General features: G+C 35.0%; 1 protein-coding gene across 1 annotated transcript in view; it reads right to left on the bottom strand.

Annotated features, from left to right (window-relative positions):
- Positions 1 to 646: 646 nt before the first annotated feature.
- Positions 647 to 15,027, bottom strand: part of LOC147069640 (nardilysin-like) — a 39,807-nt gene continuing 25,426 nt past the window's right edge. The window contains exons 14-20 of the mRNA XM_085950859.1: positions 14,825 to 14,958; positions 10,429 to 10,663; positions 10,070 to 10,213; positions 8,388 to 8,524; positions 7,769 to 7,976; positions 1,639 to 1,737; positions 647 to 1,031 (exon numbers count right to left, since the gene is read on the bottom strand). Coding sequence (XP_085806985.1) covers positions 786 to 1,031; positions 1,639 to 1,737; positions 7,769 to 7,976; positions 8,388 to 8,524; positions 10,070 to 10,213; positions 10,429 to 10,663; positions 14,825 to 14,958 — 1,203 coding nt within the window. The 3' untranslated portion in view covers positions 647 to 785. The remainder of the gene's footprint in view (positions 1,032 to 1,638; positions 1,738 to 7,768; positions 7,977 to 8,387; positions 8,525 to 10,069; positions 10,214 to 10,428; positions 10,664 to 14,824; positions 14,959 to 15,027) is intronic.

The raw sequence follows: 15,027 nt of genomic DNA, 5'->3' as shown, positions 1-15,027 counted from the left end.
TTGAGAACACATTTTATTAAACAAAAAAGCTTTATTGAATAAACAACCACGTTTATAATAAAATATACGGTAACAAATTTAACGCTGTTTTTCCGTATAACATAAAATAATCGTACAACTCTGATTTTGATGGTAACATCCTTTACTCTAAGTTTTAAGTGAGTCACTTGAAGTGATGATTACATCTAAAAAATAATAATAATAAAATCAGAATTCTAAATGGATAGTAGGTATATTTATATGTTTGCATGCCCACTAGCAATAATCAGGATTTTGACTTTCAAAATTCAACCATTGAGATATCGTCTGCCACTAGACGTGTGACGTTCATGTATGACTAATTAGAACTGTATGAGTGTATGTTCATTATCTTCTACACACCACTGTCATGACTGACTTACAAAGTCATTACTAAAATACCTACGTTTCCATCCATTTGCATTTACATCACCGTCATTCGTGGACGTTTTTAAAATAACAATATCACATTCATTTAAGTATAAAGGCTCCATCTTTGTAGATGACGGATTTTCTTCGACATCTCTAGGTAGGAGTAACAATTAACATCAAATTCAAAGTTAACATAAAAATATATAATTTATAGTATAGTATAATATGTAAAAAATATATATATAAATAGACGACTAGTGTTGTAATATAAAAAAATATGCATATTATTGTTTAGCGAGATTTTTGAGGCAATAGCCCAACAAATAGGATAAGTACAGAGTGGAGGCGATCATTCTGAGGGAGGCCATCATTTCCAGATAGAGCGAGATCTTGAATCACGTGGATTCAGTCATCTGCGGCGTGACGTTGCGCCTCTCCGGCATCAGTTGGAGGTCAGCTTGGAAGACTTCCACGCTCTCAAAGAACGCCTTTGCCTTGTTCACGTCATCGGGCGCATCGCCCTCTCTTGGTACAAACTTCAGGGGGTAGTCGGTGACAGGAGGTAGGACTTTCGCGGTCTGGTCTGCTTTGATCTTTTCGTCGGTGTCTAAGTTAGCGGTGGACTGCTTGTGGCCCATGATCTGAAGACAAAATATTTATAATTAATTACAATTTAGTAATATATATATATTTGTAACTTCCATACAAGAGGATGCCCCCTATAATTGGAGAATTTTTGGCGTGACTATGAATTTGGACTATGTGATCAAAACGATTTATACGGTTTTTATTGTCTGCTAAAAAATAGATACAGATTAATGATGTTTAAAAACTAGAATGATGATAATATTGAAATGTTATTTCCAGGATGACAAAATGGCTCCGAAAATGGGCAGAGATGCTAGCAATATCCTGTGCAGCAGTTAGCATTTTAGCACGATTCCGTTATTTTCATTGGTCCAAATTAACACGAAAAGCATTCCATACACAAGGCGTGTTGATGTAGCCCACAGAGTGCAGTGAAAAAAATTCAAACCGCATTGCTCACGCAAACACTATATTTTGTGATTACATTGGTGCCGCCATTCTCCATTTTACAGATTGGCCCAACCCACGTGCCTTTCTGAATACCCATTTTTTTGATAATCAGTAAGTAAAGGATTTATGTCTCGGTCCCGTATATCAGCGCCGGTTTCACGAGAGTGATTGACAAATAGTGCATTCGAACAATATAAAGAATGAACTTACTTGGATTGACAATTTTCTGGCCTTATTACTGACAACCTGCGTGTGCTCATCGAGCCAGGTGTTAACATCTTCGAGGGTCAATTCCTTGATCATTTTAATCTGAAAAATAAACGACCTTATAAAATATGGGAATATAATAAAATTGTAAAACCTGGAATTAAATGTCCTAAAATTTTTGGGATTCAGGTGTTGATGATGAAACTCTGGCAGTTGTTGTCCGAGTGGATTGAACTTTGCAACTTTATTACTGAATAAATAATGTACAGTTTGTATACAGGAAACATTGGGAATTACGAAAGGAACCTTATCAACTATCTTGAAAGACGAAGATGGGCATATTATGTTAGATATAGAAAAGAAGCTGACTCGTTGGAAGACATATCGTCGGTGTTTTGTAAAAAGGGCGAATCAACCATTTTGGCGAAATCGAGATTTTAATGAAAATACAATATGTACCCCACTAGCTTTGTTGTGTAAAAACGGCGAATTTTTATCTCCACAGGAAAGTACTTAAAAACGATAATCGACTAAAATTAAATTAATTAAAATTACGAAATAAAAAGCAAATGTGGCATATTAGGCCTTTTAAAATATTATATAATAATCTTTCATTATTATTATCGTAAGAGATTTTGGAAAAAACACCAACAGCTCATTTAAGCGACATTTTATTGTTATTTTTACATCTTCACTTCATAATGTGCGCTACCGATTCATCTACCGTTTGAATTGACCACATTTCAGAAATTTTCAATGATTTTACAGGTACGTGACGTTTATAACTGATATTTTCTCATATAGCGTATACAATTCGCCATACTTCTTTTAACATACAGCAGAATGACGTCTTCGTCGCTTAAGACCTTTTAATCCTTTATTTGACAAACGGATTCGATTATTTTTATTCAAATATCGTAATGTAGGCATTGGCGCACTTTTTTCCGGTGAAAAAACCATAATCCTGGTACAATTTACTACGTATAATATCTTTTGACAGCGGGGTACGCCACTGACGGCCATTTCATAGATAACGTGATATTCCAAATTTGATTTTTTTAAAATACTTTGTGGCTGTTCACTCAATCTTTTTTTATGGAATAATTACCTAGGCTACTAATTTCCATACTAAAAAAGTTGCCATTGCAAACAATGAAAGAAATTAATACGAATTGTTATAGTTATCAAAATGTGTGATATTGTATAATATCTACCTATTTTTTTCGTCCCTATCATCATCAATCTTGACCTATACACTGCTGGATGAAGGCCTCCTCAGCCTTATTCTACTCCTTACTTACACATGAATTGTTATATTTATCAAAATCAGTGATATAATATTATTATCTACCTATCTATATATAATGCCATTATAATCACGAGCCTCAATAAATCCACTGCTGGATGAAGGCCTCTCTACGTTGATTGTATTCTTGACAGTATTGAATTTCTAATGTTATCTATCTACATATTCATATCGTCATCATAATCATCATCATCATCATCAACTAGGATCAATCCACTACTGGATGAAGGGTTCCGCAACCTGATTCTACTACTATCGGTTTAACGAATTTGCGATATTATACCTATTTCTATCATTCTTATATCATCGACCTGAACCAATCCACTGCTGGATAATGGCCTCCCTAGCCCGGTTCTACTCCTTTCTGTCATATGAATTGCTGTATTTATCAAAATCGGTGATATTATATTTAAAAACATATTCATATCGTCATCATCATCATCAACCAGGATCCATCCACTGCTTAATAAAGACCTCCCTAGCCTGATTCTACTCCTTTTGTCATATGAATGTATGTATTTATCAAAATCTGTGATATTATATGTATCTTCACATTCATATCGTCATCATCATCATCATCATTATCATATACCTGAACCAATCCACTGCTTAATAAAGACCCCCTTAGCCTAATTCTCCTTCTTTTTGTCATATGAATTTCTGTATTTATCAAAATCGGTGATATTATATTTATCTACATATTCATATCGTCATCATCATCATCATCATCGACCTGAACCAATCCACTGCTTAATAAAGACCTCCCTAGCCAGATTCTACTCCTTTCTGTCATATGAATTTCTGTATTTATCAAAATCGGTGATATTATATTTATCTACATATTCATATCGTCATCATCATCATCATCATCGACCTGAACCAATCCACTGCTTAATAAAGACCTCCCTAGCCAGGTTCTACTCCTTTCTGTCATATGGATTTCTGTATTTATCAAAATCGGTGATATTATATTTATTTACATATTCATATCGTCATCATCATCATCATTGACCTGAACAAATCCACTACTTAAAGACCTCCTTAGCCTGATTCTACTCCTTTCTGTCATATGCATTGCTGTATTTATCAAAATCGGTGATATTATATTTATCTACATATTCATATGGTCATTATCATTATCATCATCATTGACCTGAACCAATCCACTGCTTAATCAGATTCTACTCCTTTCTGTCATATGAATTGCTGTATTTATCAAAATTGGTGATATTATATTTATCTACATATTCATATCGTCATCATCATCATCATCGACCTAAACCAATCCACTGCTTAATAAAGACCTCCCTAGCTTGATTCTACTCCTTTCTGTCATATGAATTGCTGCATTTATCAAAATCGGTGATATTATATTTATTTACATATTCATATCGTCATTATCATCATTATCATCATCATCATCATCGACCTGAAACAATCCACTGCTTAATAAAGACCTCGCTAGCCTGATTCTACTCTTTTCTGTCATATGGATTTCTGTATTTATCAAAATCGGTGATATTATATTTATTTACATATTCATATCATCATCATCATCGACCTAAACCAATCCACTACTTAAAGACCTCCTTAGCCTGATTCTACTCCTTTCTGTGATATGAATTTCTGTATTTATCAAAATCGGTGATATTACATTTATCTACATATTCATATCGTCATCATCATCAACCAGGATCAATTCACTGCTGGATGAAGAGTTCCGCAACCTGATTCTACTACTATATTATACCTATTTCTATCGTCCTTATCATCATTGACCTGAACCCATCTATTGCTGGATAAAGGCCTCCCATACCTGATTCTACTCCTTTCTGTCATTTGAATTGCTGTATTTATCAAAATCGGTGATAATATATTATATCTATTTATATTTCCATTATCATTATGAACCTGAATCAATCCACCGGTGGATGAAGGCCTCTCTAAGTTGTTTGAATTTCTGTCGGTCATATGAATTACTATATTTATCAAAATTGCTGATATTATATTTTCCCATTCATAATATCGTCATTATCATCATCAACCAAGATTAATCCACTGCTGGATGAAGGTTATCCCAACCTAATTCTACTCTTCTTGGTCATATAAACTGCAATATTTTTTTAAATTTGTGATTTTATATACCTACCCATTTATATCGTCATTATCGTCATCAACCTGTATCAATCCACTGCTGGATGAAGGCTTTTTTAAGCTGATTCCACATCTTTAGGTCTTATAAATTCCTATTCTTATCAGATATAATATGTATTACTTCATTATTTATCAACATTTGTCTCGATATGAATGTCCCGCACCGGGAAACTATATTGTTTAAGGTTAATTTTTAAAACAAAATATGATTTTTAAAATATTATTCTGTGGCTCCAAGCATTTATTTTTTATAGACAATGAAACAAAATAATGTTTAAATTTATTTTTTATGCTGCTAACCTTTTTCTATTATGTAAATGGAACCCGAAAGAGATTAATATTCGCGTTATATTGGATCGCTATTAATGATAATCACGATTGAGATGTATAACTATTTATCATATTTAAATGCACATACCTACACATATATTGTATTAAAATTAAAATGACAGTGGTAGCAATCGGCGATTGCCAGCTGTTTTGCTAGGCTTAGCAGCCTGAAATGGTGTCAGATGATATTGAGAAGGCCAGACTCCAGAATAGACTACGCACATGACTCCAAATTTGTATTTGCAGTGACGACATGCATATCGTAAAACTGACAAATCAGATAAATTTTCAATTGTCTGACGTGAATGAAAATCCATCCCGAAGGGAAAACTATGGCGCCGTCTATACACACTTTACAATTATTATATTAAAATCCAACACCAAGTCACTATGATGAAAAGCTGTCTGCAAGACCTAGCGAGACAGACTGGCGAAAGCCAGCTGGCTCAGCTAGTACCTATTATAATGACAGTATTCTTTCTAAGCTTTATTATAAACTTGTTAGATATTTATAATCATCTACAGGTAAAAAACAAATAAATGTCAAAAGTTAAAAATCCTCCTCCTGTAAAGTAGCATTTTGGTTAATTCGCCCTTTTTACAAAACACCGACGATATATTGAAAATCTGTTTGATGATAGGGGACCTATTGGCTATACTTTTAATGAATGTGAACAAGCCCCATGCATAAATAGGGCATAAATAATATTTACAACGAAATGATAAAATTATTAGAAGAAGATCAATTAGAAATTCTCGTTGATTTGTTTAATAAAATTTACAAAACGGGCATAATTCCCGATGATTGGTTGAAACCGACATTCATCACTCTACCAAAAAAGGCGAATGCAAAGGAGTGCAGCGAGTTTAGAATAATAAGTTTGATGAGCCACATGTTAAAAGATTTATTAAAAATCATCCATAATAGGATTTTTCGAACATGCGAAGAAGACATGGATGACACACAATTTGGCTTCAGAAGTGGTTTGAGCACTTTTCAGCTTGAATGTTCTAGTGCAAAGATGCCTAGATGTTAATGTTGATGTTTGTATGTGTTTCATCGATTACAAGAAAGCATTTGATACTGTTAGGCATCCTAAACATCTCGAACTCCTACAGGAGAAAGGCATCGATGCAAGAGACATTCAGCTGATAGCTAACTTATATTGGAATCAAACAGCGAATATTAAGATTGAAAACGAAATCAGTGGAGAGGTAAAAATTCGTCGCGGTGTAAGACAGGGGTGTATATTGTCACCTTTGCTATTTAACATGTACTCGGAAGCTATTTTCAAGGAAGCCTTACAAGGTGAATTGGTGGGTATTATGGTTAATGGCAAACATATTAATAATATACGATATGCCGATGATACTGTGCTGATTGCTGATAGTTTAAAGAGTTTACATCAACTGGTAGAAAAGGTTAATGAGGTCAGTAATTCTTATGGTTTAAAAATGAACCTCAAGAAAACAAAACTATTACTAGTATCAAAAACAGCGACACCAGACACCAACACAAATTTTGTCATTAACAGCGAACCAATCGAACGTGTGACCCATTATAAATATTTAGGTACATGGGTCAATGAGAAATGGGACCTGTCTCAGGAAATAAAAACTAGAATTGAGATCGCAAGGAGCGCCTTTCTCAAAATGAGACGCCTCCTTAGCAATCGAGATCTTAACTAGGTCTGAGACTGCGTATGGTACGTTGTTATGTGCTCTCAATTCTTTTCTATGGTATGGAAGTATGGACGCTAAACCAAGAGACGTCACGGAGACTTGAAGCTTTCAAGATGTGGCTGTATAGACGCATCCTCAAAATTCCTTGGACTGACCGGGTGACAAATGTTGAAGTTCTCAATCGAATGGGGAAGGACCGAGAAGTTCTACGTAGTATCAAAACCAGGAAACTACTGTACCTCGGCCACATTATGAGAGGACAAAAATACAGCATTCCCCAACTTGTCATTCAAGGAAAGATCAATGGGAAGCGTAGAAGAGGACGGCGCCGCATTTTGTGGCTTAAGAACCTCCGTGATTGGTATGAGTGCCTTGATGGTGGCCGACCTCCGCTAGGGGATGGCACAAAGAGAAGAAGTAAATCTCATGTTGTGAATGTCTTAAATTTAGATTTGTTATGTCCACAATGTTTTGTTCTCTTAAATAAATAAATACTAGCAAGGGTGGCGGTTCTCATTTACACTGCTCTGCATATGAGTCGGAATACGGTAGCACTTTAATACTGTAACATCCGAAAAGATCTGGAAATTACGCTAAGATATAGCCCAACATTTGTAGCTTTAAAGTAAAGCTTTTTGATAAAGTTAACTTCAAGCACACCTCTTGTGCGATCCTGTCAAAAGTATACTCGTGTTCTGAGATCTCGGTCCAGTTCCTTTTGACCATGTCTTGCAGGTAAATGTCAACCCTCCGCTTGGACTTGATTACTGCATTCTTGGTCTGCTCGAAAGCCTTTGGAGTCAATTCTCGAATCTCTTTGCGGAAACCGTTCAAGAAATTCTCTATTCTGCTATCCACGTGATCGGTACTGAAAAGACAGGAATTGTATTTTAATTGCCATATTGACCAGCAGATTTGCCATAAAGCAAAAATCGCATATCAAATTTATTTTGTATGGCAAAGTTGCATGTGTCTAAATACGCCAATGCGGTGCGGTGTGTGTGGTTTGTTTTGCTAGACTACCATAACAGGAGGGCGAGAGCAGTAGGCTAAATGTTAAGTAAAGATGGAGGGAAGTGAACCATTTAGAACTGGAAAGAAGAAAAGTCTGGTTCCAGGTCTGGGAAAATGGAGTCAGAGTATGGATCTAACAGGTTGACCAAGTGGTTAACATCCATTTCTCGTAAAAACAAAAATCTATTAATACAACCACTGCCCTGCGGAGGCCCGTATAATCTTCTTAGGATAGGGTAAAAAGGCGTTGAATGAAAGATCCAACCTGTATTTGTCAGCTTGTGTGTTGACTGAGATGAGGAAACCAGAAAGGCCGAATTTGGAGTCTGCACTGCATTCAACTGAATACCCCAGCTGTTCTTTGGTGCGGAGTTTATCAAAAAGCGGTTCCTCCATAAGTAGCTGAAACAAAAAGCCAATAAAATATTTAAGAATCTCCTATCTGAAAATTTTGCAGACCCTCAGTAGATCGTTACTATGAATCTAACACATATTGTAAAACAACATGTGATGCGGAATTTTAATCAGCGACTCTCACTCCAGAGGTTGACACTGCCACTATTCCACCGTGGGTGTAAATATTGCATTATTACTTTATTATCGTAGTAGATTTTTGGGTTTCCACCATGTGTCCTTCATCCTTCTTTACTCGACGTTTCGGGCTCGATGCAGAGGCAATTATCACGAGCCCGAAACGTCGAGTAAAGAAGAAAGGACACACGGTGGAAACCCAAAAATCTACTACGATAAAAAACAACCGTGAAAGCCTCAAACATTATAGTACCTTATTACTCCACTATTAAATAGCCTGGATAAAAAATACATAGATGTGACTGTTAATTATGTGATTATTCTATGGATGTCTTGCATGGGGGTGACATGTCGTCGCTATAGGATTGGTTTGTCGAAATCGACCTTTTCATTTCATTTGATTGATTTGATTCATTTTTTGTATCTAAATGGACCAGAACCATCCTTTTCCTTAAATTGCTTTGTAATGAATACAGCATTCATATGCTGTAAATACAACAATTAAAAAATCTCCATGTATTTAAATATAGGATAATGAAATTTGTTTTTCGTCTCCTGAACATTTGACATTTGGTCTATTCGACAAACCAATCCTACAGCGACGATGTGATAATTCATGATTAATGAGATAGAAGAAGTTATTCAAACTATGAACACTATTGAAATTAATCACGTTCACGAATGGAACAGGAGTGGTTAAATATGGTGGCATATTTAGACTGAGGTGTAACAATTTATTTTTACCATTTTTAAATAATTATTTCATAATAATATGCTTTTGGCCAGTTTTGAAATTGTTTATTACTTAATTGTTGCACATTATTATATGATATTAGATAAAATGATGTGTGTATTTTTTGTTAGAATTTGATTGTATGTGAACTTATTGGTTTTCAGTAATTTTTTTAACCATGCCCGATCCTAAAAAGATCATATTATGGGCCTCCACAGTGTGGAGGTGTATTAACAGGTTTTGCTTTTACGACAAATGGATATTAGCCACTTGCTCAACCCAGTAGGTCCACACTCTTAACTCCAAACACATATTGAAAAACAATATATGTATTTGCCAGACCCATGATTTGGACCTGGGACACATGGCATTATGAAGTCGACGCGTTAGCCGGTCGGCCATCGTGGGCGTTTTCTAGCACATGGTAAATTTTCTGCCAAGACGTATACGCTTGGAGAATCAGTCAATATGCCAAATGTGTTTGTGAATATTTCCAGCAGGTCTCTAATGGTATTTAGGATTGGACAAAGATGGGACATTGACAATTGGAATCATTTACGTTAGTCCATCCTCAGACAGGGCCGGTTGTCAATAAAAATAAATCACCACTTTTACTTCCAGACGTAACACACGGACTTTAAGGTAGGTAGCGTGATGAGATGCAATAATTGTACAAGACTTACCATAACAATGCTAAGTATGCTGGACTCCTTAATTGTGAGCAACCCGGACTGGTAATAATTTGTAACAATACTATTCGAATCATGAGTGTTGAACGAGTTCACGCGGCAGTATTTCTCTCCGGGTGATAGCCGATATATCCTCATCTGAAAGCAGTCATAAAATTGTAAGGAGCCAGTCCAATGTTAATACAAAACTCAATGTTACATACAAAATGATTACTACATTTCTTATATATAGCATATTTTTGTGAATGACAATTCGCAACACTGGCTTGACCTCCGGCATCGAAGAAAGGACATAATTGGCACTATTGGATCGTAGACAATTATTAAAAAAGGAAAAATAGTAACATAGAAACCTTTGGCCGTTCCGCTTCAGTCATGGGCTTCCATTTGAGGTTGTTTATCGCGGTGTTAGAGATGGCAATAGCGTCGTCCTTGAGTAGATTTCCCTGGATGAGAATCTGAGCGCGCAGTCTCTGCAAGAAGTTGTCCCCGAACGCCTCCAGGTCTTCGTATTTGATGTCTTTTAGTGCGTGCAATTTGTGGTGACCCATGTAATGGTTTTCTACTGTCAAAGTGTGCCTCACGTCGCTGGAATAACACGATTGTGAATATTGAGTGAAATAGCATGTCACTGATTATGATTTGACAAAGATAATCAACATTATAATGTACATATTAGTAAAAGAAGTGTATTAATTTATTTTTGTAACTAGGATAAACACGATTGTTCAATTTTTAAAAACTCATATTGGTCGATTTTGTAACTGAAAAAAGTTTCGTAAAATTCACATAAGTGTCGGGAAAAAAAAGTACCGGACCTTTGAAAATAGGAAATGACCCCCATGCTTTTTTACTTTCTCAGAGAGACAACACTGGACCCTGAGAGTGACTTATATTAGAAAATAAATGAGTATGTAAATTCATCCTGTCAATCTTTTCGGGACAAAGAAAAACAGGCCTTGTTTCTCAGTCCCCTTTCGGTATTTTAAATTGGTATATCCACACCAGAGGTTGTAAACCCTGTGCCCGTGGAGCTATTTTCATGTGCCCTTAGCATTTATTAACGAAAGGAAACGGGTGAAAGTCCTTTGTAGACTTCAATTAAATTCTTATCACGATAAAATCCTTTTGGTTCCACGTTCTTTTGTAAACCTATTAATTTAAATTGCATATTTACGGAAACAGTGTCCGGGTTACATGAAAGTGGATCTTGAAAAATATTAAAATTCATTTGGTATTTCTTAAAATCCAAAAAGCGGTTAGAAAATTCATCTAACACACATTGAATGATCCTGGAGTATTTTTCTGATCGCAGAATACTGGAAGCCTCGGTAGATTCATTCAAAAGAGTCTGACATTCTTCCAAATGACAAAAATTTCCGACATCGAATTGTTGTTGAATCTTTCGCTCTGAAGCCTTCACATAATTAAATAGATCGGAAATAAACGCATTATTTCCATGCAGTTTTGTATTCAACTCATTGCATTCAAAGGATACGCAAATATCAAAGTGTCTGACCACTCATTCTTATCAGAGGATATTTAATGTTAAATGTTATTTTTGATATTTCATATGAAGAATAAAAAATAATACAGATTTAATACAAATCTCACGCGGGACACAAAAAAAAGTCACGTGGGACACACTTTATGAACCCCTGATATAGATAGAGTCTTCAAAAATATATTATCTATCCATATTCTCTTATATTCTATTTTATTGGTATGGGGCAATTAAGGGCCACATAGATCAAAATAGAGATTTTTGGTATTATTAGAGCATAAGCCCGGACAATTCTTAAACGTTGTAGAAAATCTATTTATATAATTTTGAAGCCTTATTATTTCTATGTATTTATATATGTTAAACATTTTATGACTGCATAAAGTATTTTACAACGTTTTTCTTAGCTCGTATTCTTATTTGTCCGGTACAAATCTTGCAATCGATTTTTAACTAACTTCCCGACTAGCTAGACATTTGAAACTTTTAGAATATATCAGAACACGATGCCAATGCATTTTTTTAATACTTTTAGCCATCTTTAAGTAGAATTGAATTCATTTTCAGTTAATTCTGTTTTGTATAAAAAGTTATTTCGACACCATTATTGGTTGCTAGGGGTCTGGGGTCCTAGCAACTAAATTATTAATATATACGTGCGTTACTAAGGAAATCAATATGACATGTAAAAATGACATTTCAGTATTATTTCTATCAAGTACAAATTTTTTTGATCGTTTAAGCTAGCCAAGTCAAATTTATATAATTTAACAGAAAATTTATAAATGTACTTATATAAAAAGTTCTTTTTATCTTGTAATTATTTATTACATAAACTAGTATTCTTTAAAACCTCTCGATCAAATGATTTAGAATATAATCATATTTCAGTACGTCCATGTGCCGTGGTTTTATAATTTTTTTTAAATAATTAATTTTTCAACGCATTTATAAAACGATTAGTAAAATTGTTGTTGACATATAATATGATAAACTATTTATGGTAAAGAGTTATATTTATAATAAGTGAACCCAAATCTAACATAGATCTAACAGAAGGCCAATTCTTGAATGAAGCAGTAAAAAACATCGCTTTAATGAAGCATTAATGAAGCACGTAAAATTTTTAGTTTTACAGGAGATATTGTGTGTATAAAGCTTCGAACTAAATGCATTCGTGCGAGTGAGAAAGCATTCAGCATGCTTATACCTTATATCCATGCGTTAGAGTAAGATAGAAAGTAAACATGCCAACACGAACCGTTTGTGAATTTTTGAAGTACGTAGCCAATTAATCAGTTACGTCTCCAATATAACAATATTACAACATGGAATTTCCGTTGTATTTTGCAAACAAACATGCGTGTTTCTGTATTACAAAATCACAATAAATATTTAAGTGAGAATTTAAACACAAACTAATACTTTCAGCGGTAATAGTTGTGTAAAAGATAGAAAAAATAGAATAACAGCCTGGTCACTACGTACAAATTTTTGACGTTTAATAATATGTCAAAGTCAAATGGAGAGTTACTAGCGCCTCTAGCGGCAAAGCGTGTATAGTTAAATTGCATACTGTACTCCACACCACCGGTCGACTTTTAATATACTTCGTTGTAGTAGGTTTGCGCTTAGGTTGTGCAACCGGTAATACTGCTTCATTCAAGAATTGGCCTTCAGGAATTAGGCATTTCGCCATCCAGAAAATGGACACACTGTACATGTTTTAAGATCATTCTAAAGATATTGATTAGAAGCTGTCTTTAACCATTCAAATTTAATGGCATCAAATTAATATCCTACGAATTATGATTGATTTGTAATAATTATCGATCTTAGCAGAAGTAGTATTTTTTTTTAAATACGCCATGTCTTTCGCTGGATTTCTTCATCATATCCAGCGGTTGATCCGCTTCAAACAGACGTGAGACTTGCGCTCGTCTAAAATGTTTATAAAGGCGTGAATAATTAGGCGACCGCGCCATAAAACCAACGATATATTATCAATACAATATACAATATTATCAAAATCACTACCGACACTATCGTACATTTGGTCATCGCTTTCTTCTACTCTTTGCCTTTTTGAACACGATGACCGACCGAACACGACGTCAGTGGGGAAAAAAATGAAAATCACTATATCACTAAAACACAAGGGATCACATGCACTAAAACGTCAGACAAAGTTTATATTCACACGGAATTTAGAAAAAAATATGTACATGGTATAAAAAATACATAATTTATGAAATAATAAAAAAAAGTGATAAAGCAAAACCAATTTACGACTGTAAACAATATTTCAACAAAATATAATAAGTCGTTTGATGTACGTATTCCGATTACACTAGTGTAAACAAGCCTTTACATGAGAGTTTCACTGAAATGTCCTGAAACGTCTGAACCGTGGCAAGTACTTACTAACACTGAAAGATTGTTTATAGTGCTAAGGGTGCTAAGACTAAATAACAACAATGGTAGACATGCTGTGGAATATTTGGTTGCTAACATTGAAATCAACACATGAACACGGCTGCCGTGACCGACGCTGGGCTACAATTTTTGTATGGACACGGGAGCCGTGTCCGACGCACCGAACGTGTTAATAATTTTCATAGTTGCTACTTTGAAGGAAAACACAAAAAATCTTGTACACACTTGGCCCCTTAGTAATATCATACTTTATTTGACATATCTGAAACATTACGTCTTGCGCAATGACGTGACCATAGACTCTTAGGCTGATTTTCCAGTCACGCTGACCGTCGGCGTTGACTGCTCGGTGCTGGTTGTCAGCGGGGCTGACGCACGAACAGTTGCACACGGTCGGCGCCGATGGTCATCGTGACTGGAAAATCAGCCTTAGATTATTTTGCTTGATGAAACATTGTATGACTAATGAGTAGTTGTCGAAACTAAGTTTACTTATGTTTTTTAAATGTGATATGTGACTTGTGTTTGGTATTATTTAGTTAACTTGAAAACTATTTTCTAAATGCTTGAATATTTTTTTGCTAATGCGAATTTTTCGATTAATTCCTACTTTTACTAATATCATAAATCTCAAATGCGCCAGCGACCACTGATTGTAAACGGTAGAACTACGGGATGTTGACATCACCTGGGAAGATGCAACAAGACTGGCGAGTGACAGGGATTCTTTCAGGCGCCGTGTGGTGTTCATATGCTCTAACCGAGGAGTGGATATGATCAAAGAAAGAATAAGAGAAGAGGTCACCAACCTGACAAGAGATTTAATTTGGATGACACTGTTGTGATATTGCTTTATTAGGTTATCCTTGATGGCTGAAAACATGACGGGCGAAATGAAGTTTTTATATTCTTTCATTGTCTTTGTAATAACATCAACCAAAATCTGTAAGATAAGAAATATACATGTTAATAGTATCGACTGAGGGTACTTGATGAAAATTGAATGGAACGT

This window comes from Rhyacophila brunnea, unplaced genomic scaffold (assembly GCF_057557595.1).
Source record: "Rhyacophila brunnea isolate RB1 unplaced genomic scaffold, BYU_Rbru_1.0 scaffold_23, whole genome shotgun sequence".
NCBI lineage: Eukaryota > Metazoa > Arthropoda > Insecta > Trichoptera > Rhyacophilidae > Rhyacophila > Rhyacophila brunnea.
This window is presented reverse-complemented; position numbering and strand designations above follow the sequence as displayed.